Below are 15847 nucleotides of genomic sequence, written 5' to 3'. Positions count from 1 at the left end.
GCCTCCCTCTCATCTAGCTGCGCGCCGCCTCCTGCCCACATCCGCACCGTCCCCCTCTCCATACGTCGCCACGTCTGCCACCTCCCTCTGATCTTAATGAGCGCCGCCTCCTACCCACTTCCGCGCCGCCTCCCCTCCATACGTCACCGCGTCTGCCGCCTCCGTCTGATCCAAATGAGCGCCGCCTCCTGCCCACTTCCGCGCCGCCCCCTCTCCATACGTCACCGCGCCGTCCCTTACACTTGTCACTGCCGCCTCCTGCTTAAAATACGGTAATGCACACAGTATTAATCATACATCAGTAAAACATACACACTGGCATACTGGGGTATCATCTGCTGTTTTGTGGTGAATACAATACTGTTCAGGTTGTTAATAAATGTTAATTTTATGGTTAAAACAAAAAATTCGACAATTTTTTTCCAATATAAGACATACCCCGAAAGTAAGACATAGTGGGGCTTTTGGGGATAAAAAGAAAGTAAGACACTGTCTTACTTTCGGGGAAACACGGTAGGTGAATTTGGGAAGTTGTTATGGCTAATCCTGTTTAGCATGAACAAACAAACCTTAAATGGCATTACCTTTCAGAACAGAAATGTGCTGTCGGCTCTCCCCATCTGTAGAATAATTCCTGAATTCAATATCTTCTCCATCTTTTAATTCAACCTTATCATAACCATACCAGCCAAGGAGCTCATTCATAGTGTTTTCTGCAAAATTCTGAAAGAGAAGAATTACCTACTTATTTATGCAATCAATAATCATTTAGAACCAAAAGATGAATACATAAATCAAAATCTATTTGCAGTGTACCGTGAAATAGCAGCTTTGTCCCACCTACTCTAGACTAACCTTCATTTATCAAGTCACATACAAAGAATGTAAAGCATTTAAATCTTTGAATGAGATATGTAATTATGATAGGTCTGCATGAATTTGTAATTTAAAGAAAAGTATGAGAGGGAAGAGAGCTATTTATCATTCCCTGCACATGAATTGATAGTCAGTAATATATTTAACACATATTTTTCATAAAACTTTATATCCTGTGCTTCTATAAAGTGTTTAAAGCACACCAGGAAAGCAATAGAAGAACTGGAATTGTTTCAAAGGCACTAGTCAATCAATCTCACTAGATTGCCGCAATTCAAATTACTACTTCACTTCAAGTAAAGATTCATTTAAGCCAAATCTGATAAAATAGAAATGCAGATAATTACAGAAAACAATGCAGATATACTGTATTTTTCAGAGTACAGTCATACCTCGTATTACGAACCTAATTGGTTCCAGGGGGAGGTTCGTAAGACGAAAGGTTCGTAAGACGAAACATTGTTTCCCATAGGAAACAATGTAAAGTCAATTAATCCGTGCAACCAAAAAAAACCCCCGCAAAAAACCCGCTGCCGCCCGGCTGTGACCTTTTAAAACAGCCGTGCGGCTTCCCAGTCGTCTCCCGAAGCCGAACGCCAAACCCAAACTTCCGCGTTTGGCATTCGGAGGCTGCTGGAAAGCCGCGTGGCTGTTTTAAAAGGTGACAGCCGGGCTGGGGGGCTTCCCAGCAACCCCCCCCAGCCCAGCTGTGACCTTTTAAAACAGCCGCGCGGCTTCCTAGCCATCTCCTGAAGCCGAACGCCAAACCCGAACTTCCGGGTTCGGCGTTTGGAAGCTGCTGGGAAGCCCCCCAGCCCGGCTGTCACCTTTTAAAACAGCCGCGCGGCTTCCCAGCAGCCTCCGAACGCCAAACCCGGAAGTTCGGGTTTGGCGTTCGTAACACGAAAAAAGTTCATAAGAAGAGGCAATTTTTTTCTGAACCCCGGGTTCGTATCTTGAGTTGTTCGTAAGACGAGGGGTTCGTATCTTGAGGTACCACTGTATAAGATGACCTTTTTCCTCCCTAAAAGATGCTGAAAATTGGGTTCGTCTTATACTCCGAATCTATTTTTATCCCAGCCCTAACTACGTGCTAACTATCTTCCTGGCTTCCCATTCCCTCCAAAGAAGGTTTTTCCAGCTCTAAGTCTTTGCAGGCTTGTTTATGTTCCTACTCCCTCTGAAAAAGGCTTTTTCAGCCCTAATGCAGTGCTAATGATCTTCCTGGCTTGCAGCATTTTTTAAAAAAAATCTACTCCCTCCAAAGCAGTTTTTCCAGCCCTGTCTTTGCAGGCTTGTTTTCATTCTTACTCCCTCTGAAAAAGGCTTTGTCAGCTCTAACCAGAGGATAAAATAATGTGTTGAAGCCAAACAGACTAAGGATACTAGCTCGATGAATACCTGGTAGATAGATTTCCCCCCCCCCTTATTTGCCTCCCCAAAAACTAAAGTGCATCTCATACTCTGGTGCATCTTATACTCCAAAAAATACGGTATTTAAGATTTTGTTAGAAACCACGTATTCCTACTCTCCTATATTGTTCTTCCTGAGTAGTCTCTACCATTTCTTTTCTATTTGGTAAACATTATGGAGCTCTGCATTATTAGCTTGTTTTGCATTTTTACAAAATCTTTTTTATCTTTCAAATGGACTCCGACTTTTCTAACTATAAATAGTTTCTTTATTCAGGTAAACTGCTATGCTGTTTTCTTTCCATTTGCAGAAAGGCCCTTTCCCACTTTCTTCCCACCCGCAATTGGTAATTAATGCAGATCTTTCAACACTGAAATGGTACGATCATGAAGTCATGTCCTAATTAGTAATTAGAAAGTTGAGCTCTGTGGCACTCCAGAAAGCAGGAGCCTTGGGCTGGACCTCTCTCCCTTCTATCAATGCTTCACACAATATTAACTGAACAACAGTGCCTCCCTCTCCCAACCCACTCAGCTGGCTCAGAAGGATAGCACGATCATGGAACTGAAAGCTGTTGAGACATCAAGTAAGGCCAGGATGGATATTCCATGCCCAACCCAGGCCCACCAGAGATGACCCACAAGCACAATTAATGCCATGTCAGTGCTTTAATTCAGCTTGAAACAAGATGTTAAATGGACAAAAAAATCCAAAGACATAAAATTACTTTACCATAATATATAATTTTCTCTATATAATCTAGAGTTTTGCATCTAGTTTCTGAAATACACACATTATTGGGGGTGGGAGTATATGTCTATGTAATTAGGGCTCAAGACTGATTTTTTTTTTGGACATAATAATGCATCAACGTAAATGAAAATGTAGCACAGTACCTGGTACTACTTATTGAATTTCTCATTTATGCTTATCTGTAACTGTGTTTCCATATATAACCATAAATGAATGAATGAATGAACGAACGAATGAATGAATGAATGAATGAATGAATAAATAAATAGCTTCAATCAGATACAAAAATGTTCTATGTACAAGATTTTCCCCAGTTGCCAAAAAAACTCTCCCCACAAGATTATAATTAGAATTGAGAAATTAAGTGAGGAGGAGGATGGGATGATATGCCCTAATAAACATAAACATGTATTTATAATAAACAACATCAAATCTATATATAAGTCAAATACCACTCAAGCATCATCACAAAATCTCCAGAACCATAAAGTCTACAAACTTGAAACTTGGCACACATGTCCCTCTTGGCTTCTAGGTGCTCGCTAAGAAAGGATTTTTCAAACTGACCATCAGATCATAAGGAGTTAGACGTTTTACTCCCCCTCCCCACCTGAAAACAATTCTGTTCCAACTGCTAATGGGTGTGGCCAGCATGTGACTCATCCGGCCTGCGGGCTGGGAGTTTAGACATTCTACTCCATGCTAAGGAGTTCAGTTTCATAGCAAAGCATAGGTATCCAGCTATTATGAGCCGGGGTGGCGCAGCAGGTAGCTGAAGCTGACTTGTAGATCTGAAGATCAGCGGTTCAAATCTCATCACCGGCTCAAGGTTGACTCAGCCTTCCATCCTTCCGAGGTGGGTAAAATGAGGACCCAGATTGTGGGGGCAATAGTCTAGCTCTGTTAAAAAAGTGCTATTGCTAACATGTTGTAAGCCGCCCTGACTCTAAGGAGAAGGGCGGTATAAAAATCAAATGAATGAACGAATGAATGAATGAATGAATGAATAAATAAATAAATATTAGTGGTTATATATGCACGCACATGAACAGCAATTTCTAGGATTTGAGTTGTTTAAGAGTATCATTATTATTATTATTATTATTATTATTAATTAAATTTGTATACCGCCCCTCTCCATAGACTTGGGGCGGCTCACAGCAGTAATAGAAAACAATGTACAATACAAATCTAATATTTAAAAACTAAAAGCCCATAATTTAAAAAACATGCACACAACATACCATACATAAACTATATAGGCCTGGGGAAGCTATCTCAGTTCCCCCATGCCTGACGGCAGAGGTGGGTTTTAAGAAATTTATGAAAGGCAAGGAGAGTGGGGGCAATCCTAATCTCCTGGGGGAGCTGGTTCCAGAGGGTCAGAGCTGCCAGAGAAGGCTCTTCCCCTGGGTCCCGCCAGACGACATTGTTTAGTCGATGGGACCCGGAGAAGGCCAACTCTGTGGGACCTAACTGGTTTCTGGGATTCGTGTGGCAGAAGGCGGTCCCGGAGATATTCTGGTCCAATGCCATAAAGTGCTTTATAGGTCATAACCAACACTTTGAATTGTGACCAGAAACTGATCGGCAACCAATGCAGACTGCGGAGTGTTGGTGTAACATGGGCATACCTAGGGAAGCCCATGATTGCTCTCGCAGCTGCATTCTGCACGATCTGAAGTTTCCGAACACTCTTCAAAGGCAGCCCCATGTAGAGAGCATTACAGAAGTCGAACCTCGGGGCGATGAGGGCATGAGTGACTGTGAGCAGTGACTCCCGGTCTAGATAGGGCTGCAACTGGTGCACCAGACGAACCTGGGCCAACCCCCCCCTCACCACAGCTGAAAGATGTTTCTCTAATGTAAGCTGTCTTTATATCAATGAATCAAATGTTTTAATCTATCCATCTGTTTTGGGAATCCAAAATACTTTTCATTTGTATTCTTCCTCTCTCAAAAAAAGAACAAATGGAACAGGATGATTAATGAGTGCAAGGGCCATGGAAAGCACTCCAAAACTAGCAGGAAGTAATGGAACAATGGGCATATTTTGATCAAGGCTGGCAATTGCAAGCAAAATGCCATTGGGCTAATCCAACTCTCTACAGAGAAGGGACCAATAAACTTCAAATTCAATTTCTTGGAGAGGAACAAGGAGGACAAAGAGTCAGAAAAACCATTTTAAACTGCACTTTAAGAACACTGAGGAAGAGAAAAGGAAAATAGTGCTCTTATACAGTTTGTATTTCTGAATTCAAGTGGGAGAGGAGATAACTGGTTTTAAAGGGAAATTCTATTGGCTGATTGTGTTTTTGAATTCAGGGAGGAGGGGTCTAGACTGGGAAGTATAAAAGAGTCAGAAAAACCATTTTAAACTGCACTTTAAGAACACTGAGGAAGAGAAAAGGAAAATAGTGCTCTTATACAGTTTGTATTTCTGAATTCAAGTGGGAGAGGAGATAACTGGTTTTAAAGGGAAATTCTATTGGCTGATTGTGTTTTTGAATTCAGGGAGGAGGGGTCTAGACTGGGAAGTATAAAAGAGTCAGAAAAACCATTTTAAACTGCACTTTAAGAACACTGAGGAAGAGAAAAGAAAAATAGTGCTCTTATACAGTTTGTATTTCTGAATTCAAGTGGGAGAGGAGATAACTGGTTTTAAAGGGAAATTCTATTGGCTGATTGTGTTTTTGAATTCAGGGAGGAGGGGTCTAGACTGGGAAGTATAAAAGAGTCAGAAAAACCATTTTAAACTGCACTTTAAGAACACTGAGGAAGAGAAAAGAAAAATAGTGCTCTTATACAGTTTGTATTTCTGAATTCAAGTGGGAGAGGAGATAACTGGTTTTAAAGGGAAATTCTATTGGCTGATTGTGTTTTTGAATTCAGGGAGGAGGGGTCTAGACTGGGAAGTATAAAAGAGTCAGAAAAACCATTTTAAACTGCACTTTAAGAACACTGAGGAAGAGAAAAGAAAAATAGTGCTCTTATACAGTTTGTATTTCTGAATTCAAGTGGGAGAGGAGATAACTGGTTTTAAAGGGAAATTCTATTGGCTGATTGTGTTTTTGAATTCAGGGAGGAGGGGTCTAGACTGGGAAGTATAAAAGAGTCAGAAAAACCATTTTAAACTGCACTTTAAGAACACTGAGGAAGAGAAAAGAAAAATAGTGCTCTTATACAGTTTGTATTTCTGAATTCAAGTGGGAGAGGAGATAACTGGTTTTAAAGGGAAATTCTATTGGCTGATTGTGTTTTTGAATTCAGGGAGGAGGGGTCTAGACTGGGAAGTATAAAAGAGTCAGAAAAACCATTTTAAACTGCACTTTAAGAACACTGAGGAAGAGAAAAGAAAAATAGTGGCCCGCGCGCCTGGCGGCGCGCGAATTATATAACTATAAACCAAAATCAGCAAAGTTTGGTAGCAATAGGGGTTCATTTTCTTGCTAAGTACCTGTATTTCAATACATTGTTAAGATGATTGGCTTGGTGCAGTGTAAAACTTGTTTGGCTGTTGTGTTCCGTAGTACCTTGTGGAACTTGGGGTACTGCCCTCTTTGCATTAGGACATCTAGGTTAGATGGCGAGATCTCTAGATTGCAGTCCTTAGTTTGTAGCTTGCAGGCAGAAGTGGAAAGATTGTCCCAGCCACGTGCTGTAATGCAGCCATGTGTGCAGCCTCCACTTCCACAGCGCCCCCCGAGGAGGAGGGCTGTTTGGACAACTGTTGGTTCAGGAAGATTACGTGCGGTTGAACAAAAACATAACAATTTTGGTCTCTCTGTATCCAATTCCTATAATGTTCTTGCGGATTTAAATAGTAGGGATGTTGTAGATATTAGCAAGGCCCCTCAGGCGGAGAATGAGGGGATGTTCAAAGGAGAAGTTGTTGTAAATGAGGAGCATAGTGTCACCATACCAAGTCCAGTTAGTAGAAATAAAGAGAGGACACATGTTCTTGTGGGTGACTCGATTGTCAGAGGTGTTGATTTGGGACAGAGGAAGGATGTAGTGAAGGTGATGAGGTGTCTTCCAGGAGCCACTGCCCACAGGGATAGGAGGCGGATTACAAACATTATCAAGGCTGTGAGTAAAGATAATAACGTTGATGTGGTGGTGCATCTTGGCACAAACGATTTGTCCCAGAGAAATGTTAATGTAGTAAAAAGAGATTTTCAATGTCTAAGTGTGGAGCTGGGTAAAATAACTGATTCAGTGACATTCTCAGAGGTGTTACCGGTTTGTGGCCAGGAGGGTAAAACAAGTTGTATCAGAGAGTTTAATGTGTGGTTAAGGCAGTGGTGTAAAGCTGAAGGTTTTGGTTATGTAAGTCATGATGTCAATAGGTGGTCTAATAGGGAGTTGTTTAAGAGGGATGGTTTGCATCCATCATACAGAGGTGCCCAGGTGCTTGGTGAGGAATTCAGAACTTTTTTGGACAGGCATTTAAACTAGGTAAAGGGGACAGAGATGTACCAGATGTGGAGGATTTCTGTCCCCGACCAATGAGGATAAATCAGTTTCTGGAAGCTTATGAAAAGGGAGCTGTAAATAAAATAGATGTAGTTGCTGATGATAAGGGGCAAACTAATAATGAAAATAATGTCCTTCGGGTAATGTACACAAATGCTCGAAGCTTGAGCAACAAGCTCTGTGAGTTAATGGCCATAATATCTAGAGATAATTTGGATCTGGTTGCCATAACTGAGACATGGTTTAGGGATTCTAATGAATGGGAAATATCCATACCAGGATATACACTGTATAGGAAGGATAGAATAGAGAGAAGGGGAGGTGGAGTAGCCATTTATGTTAAAGAAAGTCTAAAAACAATACTAATTCAAAATACATGTAAAGATCTGGAGACCCTCTGGATTTGCATGCAAAATAAAGACGGTTCTGTCATTAGAATTGGGGTGATCTATAGGCCTCCAGGGCAATCTGAGGAACATGACAACAAGATGGTGGATGAGATTACCCTAATGGCAGTAAAGGGAGATATTGTGGTTATGGGTGATTTCAACATGCCTGATGTTGACTGGAATATCCCCAGTGCCCTTACATGCAAAAGTAAGAATATAGTAGAGGCCTTTACAGGAGCAGCTATGGCACAGCTAGTTAAGACACCAACTAGAGGGGAGAATAGGCGTTGATTGCTTACCTGAACGCCTCTTCTCGTACGGTGAGTGGGTACAGCAGTCACATGGGTTGCTCCTGTCCAATCCGTTGGAACTGAGCCTAGTATTAAAAAAGACTGCTGGATCCGCCCCTTCCCCAGAATTCGCGAATCCGTAGACTAGGCTCAGTAGTGAAGCTCTTTAATGTTCAACTCTCATGTGTTATAAGAAAATAGAATAGAAGGTAAAGAAGACCACACATAGGGAGGGAAGTGACTGCTGTACCCACTCACCGTACGAGAAGAGGCGTTCAGGTAAGCAATCAACGCCTATTCTCCGTACTGAAGGAGTAGGTCCAGCAGTCACATGGGACATACCCAAGAGATAGGTCCCTAGGGTGGGAGTACATTGCTATCGTGAGAGATAACGGATTGGAGTACTCTTCTGCCGAAGGCAGCGTCCGCTGATGCGTACAAATTGATTTTGTAGTGCCTTATGAAGGAATTTGGCGAGGCCCAAGTGGCTGCTTTGCAGACTTCTTCCAACGGAGCCTGAGTCGCCCAAGCGGCAGATGTGGCAGCACTTCTGGTGGAATGCGCTGTAATATTCCTTGGAATGGAGAGGGAAGCTGTCTCGTAGGCCCTAGAGATGGTCCCTCTGATCCAACGACCTATTACTGTAGAAGACACTCTGGATCCCAAGGATCTGGGATGGTAGGCTATGAAGAGTGCTTCAGACCTCCGGATGGATCTTGTGCGTTGGATATAAACCTTTAGCGCTCTAGTGAGATCCAGAGTGTGCCATCTAGTTGCCAGGGAATGCTCTCGTTGGAGGCAGAAGGAAGGTAATATGATATCCTGAGATCTGTGAAACATGGAACTAACCTTTGGTAGAAAGGTGGGGTCCAGTCGCAGAACCACCTTGTCCTGGTGAAACTGACAAAGGTCCTGTCTGATAGAAAGGGCTGCCAACTCAGATATGCGTCGGGCGGATGTAATCGCCACCAGGAATGCTACCTTAAAGGATAGGTACCTGAGGGACGCAGAATTCAGGGGTTCGTAAGGAGCCTGAGTAAGAGAGTGGAGAACCCGTGGCAAGTCCCAGGTAGGATATCTGTGGATTTTAGAAGGCCTGAGGTTGGCCACTCCTCTTAGAAATTCTTGGATTTCTGGAAAGGAGCGGAGGGGCTGCCTGCGAGGCCCCGCCAAGACGGAAGAAATGGCGGCCAGGTGTCGGCGGATGGTGCTGGTAGAGAGGCCCTGGTGGAAACCCTTCATGAGGAAGGTGATTATCCTGTGGATGGGAAGACACAGGGGGGATAAGCCCTCCTGCGAGCACCACTGATGGAATTTGGACCAAGTATGGTCGTAGATCCGGTTGGTAGACCCTCTTCTAGACTTCAGGATGATTTCCACTGTGTCCGGGTCATACCCTCGCAGGTCTAAGTCCCTCCGGATAATAGCCAGGCGGTGAGGTGGAACCACTCTGGGTCCGGATGGAAGGAGGCCCCCTGTCGCAACATATCCTCCGAAACGGGGAGTCGCCAGGGGTCCTGGACGGACAGTTGTTGGAGGTCCGCGAACCAGGGCCTGCGAGGCCAGTGAGGGGCAATCAGAATTACTCGGGCCTTCTCCAGGAGGATTTTGTTGATCACGTCTGGCAGAATTGGAATTGGAGGGAAGGCATACAATAGACCTGGAGGCCAAGGGCTCCTGAGAGCATTGATTGCCTCTGCTCCCGGAGACGGGAACCTGGAGATGAAGCGAGGGAGCTGGGCATTGGCTTTGGTCGCAAATAGATCCAACACTGGATGGCCGAACCTGAGGCAGATTTGGTGGAACAGTGACTGATGGAGATTCCACTCGCCTGGATCTAAGGTCGCTCGCGAGAGCCAGTCCGCTTGGACGTTGAGGCTCCCCGAGATGTGGTCGGCTAGAAGCGACTGGAGATTCTTCTCTGCCCAAAGGCCTAACTTCAGGGCCTCCCTCATGAGGGCCTTGGATCTTGTGCCTCCCTGTCTGCAAATATGGCTTTTGGTGGCTATATTGTCGGTGAGAATCAGCACATGCTGGTTGGAGATGTGAGACTGGAATTGTTTTAGAGCTAGAGACACGGCTCTTAATTCTAGCCAATTGATGGGCCTGGAAGCCTCCTCCGGTGACCATGTGCCCTGAGCTAAAAGACCCTGGGCGTGGGCTCCCCAGCCCGAGAGGCTGGCATCTGTGGTGACTACAAACTGGTCGGGGCACCGGAAGGGAGATCCCTTGTCTAGGGCTGGAGAAGTCCACCACTTGAGGGATCTGCGAACCGTCGGTGGGATGGTGATGCGACGATTCGAGTTGCTGTGGCCCGATCTCTGGAATGGTAATAGAAGCCACTGTAGTTCCCTGGCGTGAAGACGGGCCCAGGGGACAATACCAATACATGACACCATTTTACCCAAAAGGGAAGATAGGGTGGCAATGGAGGCAGATTGCTGGGGCAGGATGCGAGCAATGAGATCCAAAATGCTGCGTTTTCTCTCAGTGGAGAGGAAAACCTGGGATATCTCAGAATTAATGATAGTTCCCAGATGCAGAATGGAAGTGGATGGATCAAGGTGGCTCTTTTTAAGATTTATGGAGAAACCATGATTCTGTAGAACCGACATGGTAAAAGAGAGGTCTGCAGCCACACCAGTTCTGGAATTTCCATGAATTAAAATGTCATCTAAATAACATAAAATATGAATGGGAGAGGCCCGGATATGAGCTGCCAAGGATCCCAAGAGTTTAGTGAAGACTCTGGGAGCTGAGGAGAGCCCAAATGGCATAGCCCTATACTGAAAATGCCTGCCTTGAAAGGCAAAGCGCAGAAATTTCCTATGGACCTTGGCAATGGGAATATGGAGGTAGGCCTCCGTGAGATCCAGAGACACCATAAAGTCTCCCTGATGTAGAGCTGCTAAAATGGAAGATAAGGAATGCATTTTGAATTTCCTATATTTTATGAACCGGTTCAATTTCTTTAGATCCAAGATGGCTCTCCAGCCTCCAGAGGTCTTAGGGACCATGAAGAGGATGGAATAGAAGCCTAAACCTCTCTGGAGAGAGGGGACCGGTTGAATAGCTCTAATAGTCAACAAATGAGAAATAGCCTCCTCCATTCGGATACGAGATGGAGTGGAACTGGGAGAAGGACAAGAAATAAAACGGATAGGGGGAGGTGAAATGAACTCTAACCTTAGGCCCCTTTCCACAGTGTCAATGACCCAGGGGTCCTTACAAGAACGGTGCCAGGCGGAAGAGAACCAGGCTAGGCGACCGCCTATGGGAAAGGGGGAAAACTTACCATCTGGCTCTTTTGGAAGCCCTGGTAGAAGAGGATCCTCTCTGATAACGGGAACCTCTGCCCCTGTTGGTTCTAGATTGGGATCGAAACCGAGGGGAATACTGACCTGGACTCCTTTGAAATGCGAAGCCCTGATCCTGTTGACGCCCTGTGCGCCGAAAGGGCTGCGGTTTAGGGGCCTTCTTGGTGGTAGGTCCCAAGACCTTTTTCTTGTCTGTGGTCTCCGTAAGGAGAGGGTCCAGAAGGTCTCCGAAGAGGAGGTTACGTTTCAGCGGACCCATGGCTAACTGCCACTTCTGTCTTACTCCCGCCTGCCAAGGGCGGAGCCATAGAAGTCTTCTGGCCGTTGTGGAGGCTGCTACTGACCTGGCTGCAAATCTGGAAGATTGGAGGGTAGCATCTGCTACATATTGGGCAGCTGCGAAGATTTTGTTGGCCCCGTAAGTCATCTGGAGGCAGGTGTGGTTGGAGCTGACGAAGCCACAAGAGCATAGCTCTGGAAAAGAAGGATGCCGCTGCAGCACTCTTAATGGCCCATGAGTCTGCAAGGAGACTCCTTTTGAGCATTTGCTCAAGTCGTTTGTCCTCTGGCCGGAGGACCTCCTCTGCTTCGCCCGGCATGGCGGCAGTCGAGTGGAGTGTCTTCACTGGTTCATCTGGCTTGGGACATGTTAGGAGTTCCTCATAGGAGGAGGAGAGCTTGTAGAGCTTCTTGTCCTTGGGAGTGGGAGTAAAGCCAGCGGTTGGGTGGTCCCACTGTTTAAGCAAGGCATCCTTAAACAACTTGGGCATAGGAATTACCTCATTGTCTTCCTGTTCTTCCATGAAATAAGGAAGATTTTCCTCCGGAGGGTCTGAGGAAGAAGTAGCCTGTTTTTCTTGCCCGGCTAGCCCCGTGGATACTCTAGCTTTAAGCAGGAGAGATTTGAAAAGCTGCGAAGGAAAGATAGCAGCTGGGGCTGGAATCTTAATCTGAGATTCCTCATCTTCCGACAGACGCTGAAATGGGTCATCATCCTCTTCTGCATCCACGTCCTCATCCTCTTCCTGAGAGGAGTCAGAGACCTCCATGGCTGGGGCTCTGTAGGAAGGAGAAGAACTCACGGGACGGGAGGAGCGTGGAGGGGGATGAGACAGAGAAGGCACATTGAAAGATGAGAGTTTAGCGTCAATGGTGTTAGTCAGAATAGTCAAGATAGACTGAAACTCCGGTGGCAAGGAAGAAATATCAGCCGGAAAAGCCGGAGGATCCCTGAGGGCCTGAGCAGGTTCTGGCTGGGAGGAATCCTCGGTAATATCTGGCTCCTCTGGACCTAAACCCCATAGGTTAGGTTGGGGTGGATTTAGGTTTGGCTCATCCAGGGATAGCACAGGAACCCCAGAAAGAGGCAGGTTAGAGGCCTCCAGGGGGGTTGGATTGATATGCACTTGGGCCTGCACCTTAAAACGTTTGGCTGATTTATCATGTATTTTTTGTAGGGCTAGGTCCCTTCTCTTCTCAGCCCTGGTGGGCTTGGCTAAGGAATGGGTGCCTGAGGAAGAGGAGGAAGAGGCCTGGGGAACCTCAGTAGAATTACCAGTAGGCCTAACCTCTTTGGGACCTTTGGTAGTGCCTCTCTTGGGAAAAGAAGCCATAGTCTGAACAAATTACAGAAGACGAGGCTTGAGCCAAGAAAATAGGGGGGAGAAGAATTTTTTTGTGGGATTTCCCAAGAGGATAAGTGACCCTGCTCCTAGGCTCAGGAGCTGCTGCGCCTTAAGGGGCAATCCGGACGGTACCAAGAGTTCTTGTCCCTAAGTGCAGCGTGGCAGGCCTCGCTAACTTAACTTTAAGAAAAACCAAGGCACACTGGTTGGAGGCCACTTCCGTGGAGAATAGGCCTGAGGGAACTCAAAGCGACGACTCCAGGGTCAGGCGGCGGGCTGGAAGCACTAATGGCCGATCCCTTAGGGTAAAACCGAAAGTGCTAATTACTGGGCGCGAGAGCCTTGGCGCCAAAAAACCGCTCCGTTAATTGCAATCGGAGAAACTAAGCCCGGGAGACAATTCAAGTCCCACACCGCGGGAGGTAAATAGCCCTTAATTATTTGTTTTTCTTTTTAAATCAATCAAGCTTGCCCCCGGCAGGACCTCCAAGGCCGTAAAACCAGACCGGCCGCGGCTACAGCACGGAGGGAAAAACCGCAAATGGCTGAGCCGCTAACTTCTCCCCCAACTCAAAGCCCTGTAGGGCTGAGTAAAATCCACTGCCGGCAAGCTAAAATGGAAAATTCTTACTGTTTTTAGTTGAGAGAGATCGAAGGGAAGGTGTTTTATCGAGAGGAACGAGCATTCACACACATCCGAGGATGCGAACTGAGCGAATTCTGGGGAAGGGGCGGATCCAGCAGTCTTTTTTAATACTAGGCTCAGTTCCAACGGATTGGACAGGAGCAACCCATGTGACTGCTGGACCCACTCCTTCAGTACGGAGAATATTCTAGATTTAGTTTTTACCAATGGGAATCGGGTTTCAGAGGTCAAGGTGGGAGAAAATTTAGGTTGCAGTGACCATCTATGTTTGAGGTTTGATGTAAAAACTGATGGTGAGCAATCCTATACTGCAACCAAAGTATTGGATTTCAGAAAAACAAATTTTAATGCAATGGGGGAATATTTAAATAATGAATTAAAGGGGAGGGATAAAATGGCAGGAGCAAGCACCCAGTGGACTGTATTAAAAAAGGCCATCTTAAAAGCCACAAGACTTTATGTAAAGCAAGTAACTAAAGGTAAAAGGAAGAAGAAACCGCTATGGTTTAGCAATGATGTAAGGGCTATAGTCAATGAAAAAAAGGCTGCCTATAGGAGGTATAAAGAGTCTGGAAGTATAGCTGATAGAGAGGTGTATAAAATGAGACAGAAGGAGGCGAAACAGATAATATATGCTGCTAAAGCCTCAAAAGAGGAAGAAATAGCAAAATCTGTAAAGAAGGGGGATAAAACCTTCTTCAGATATATTAGTGATAGGAAGAAGAAAAACTGCAGCATCACAAAGCTTAGTACCGGGAATAATACATACATTGATGGGAATAAGGAGATCGCTGACCATTTCAATAGCTACTTCTGTTCAGTTTTCTCAAAAGACACCTTACAAAATAATAATAATACTATAGAGGGATATAGCATTGCTTCCAGCTGTACGGATTCAGCTCCAGTGATCTTAGAAGCCGATGTCTTAGAAGAACTTGAAAGATTAAAGATAAATAAGGCAATGGGTCCAGATGGCATCCACCCCAGAGTTCTTAAAGAACTCAGATCTGTCATTGCTACCCCCCTGACTGATTTGTTTAACAAATCCCTGTTAACAGGAGATGTTCCTGAGGATTGGAGAATGGCCAGTGTTGTGCCTATCCACAAGAAGGGCAGTAGAGATGAAGCTGGTAACTACAGGCCAGTTAGCTTGACATCAGTTGTAGTTAAAATGATGGAGACTCTACTCAAAAAGAGGATAAATCAGCATCTAAAAAACAATAACTTATTGGACCCAAATCAGCATGGCTTTACTGAAGGCAAATCGTGTCAGACTAATCTCATTGAGTTCTTTGACTATGTCACAAAGGTGTTGGATCAAGGTGGTGCCGTGGATATTGCCTATCTGGACTTCAGCAAAGCCTTTGATACGGTTCCACATAAAGAGCTGATAGATAAATTAGTGAAGATTGGACTTAATCCCTGGATAGTTCAGTGGATTTCAAGCTGGCTGAAGCATAGACATCAGAGAGTTATTGTTAATGGCAAGTATTCTGAGCAGAGTCAGGTTACAAGCGGTGTGCCACAAGGGTCTGTTCTGGGTCCTATTCTTTTTAATATGTTTGTGAGTGACATAGGGGAAGGTTTGGTAGGGAAGGTTTGCCTATTTGCCGATGACTCTAAAGTGTGCAATAGGGTTGATATTCCTGGAGGGGTCTGTAATATGGTAAATGATTTAGCGTTACTAGATAAATGGTCAAAGCAATGGAAACTGCAGTTTAATGTTTCCAAATGTAAAATAATGCACTTGGGGAAAAGGAATCCTAAATCTGAGTATTTCATTGGCAGTTCTGTGTTAGCAAAAACTTCAGAAGAGAAGGATTTAGGGGTAGTGATTTCTGACAGTCTCAAAATGGGTGAACAGTGTGGTCGGGCGGTAGGAAAGGCAAGTAGGATGCTTGGCTGCATAGCTAGGGGTATAACAAGCAGGAAGTGGGAGATTGTGATCCCCTTATATAGAGCGCTGGTGAGACCACATTTGGAGTACTGTGTTCAGTTCTGGAGACCACCTACAAAAAGATATTGACAAAATTGAACGGGTCCAAAGACGGGCTACAAGAA

The 15847-nt window shown here is 45.0% G+C and overlaps 1 protein-coding gene across 2 annotated transcripts in view; it reads right to left on the bottom strand.

Moving 5' to 3' along the window:
• The window catches only part of SOBP (sine oculis binding protein homolog), a 209049-nt gene that overhangs the window by 163333 nt on the left and 29869 nt on the right, over positions 1-15847 (bottom strand). For both annotated transcript variants that reach the window (XM_070733306.1, XM_070733307.1), the window contains exon 2: positions 585-723. In XM_070733306.1, the coding sequence (XP_070589407.1) occupies positions 585-723 (139 nt within the window). The remainder of the gene's footprint in view (positions 1-584; positions 724-15847) is intronic.

This window comes from Erythrolamprus reginae, chromosome 1, assembly GCF_031021105.1.
Source record: "Erythrolamprus reginae isolate rEryReg1 chromosome 1, rEryReg1.hap1, whole genome shotgun sequence".
In the NCBI taxonomy this organism is placed as follows: Eukaryota; Metazoa; Chordata; class Lepidosauria; order Squamata; family Dipsadidae; genus Erythrolamprus; species Erythrolamprus reginae.
Note: the sequence above shows the minus strand (reverse complement) of the source record. Positions and strands in the feature narration are given on the sequence as shown.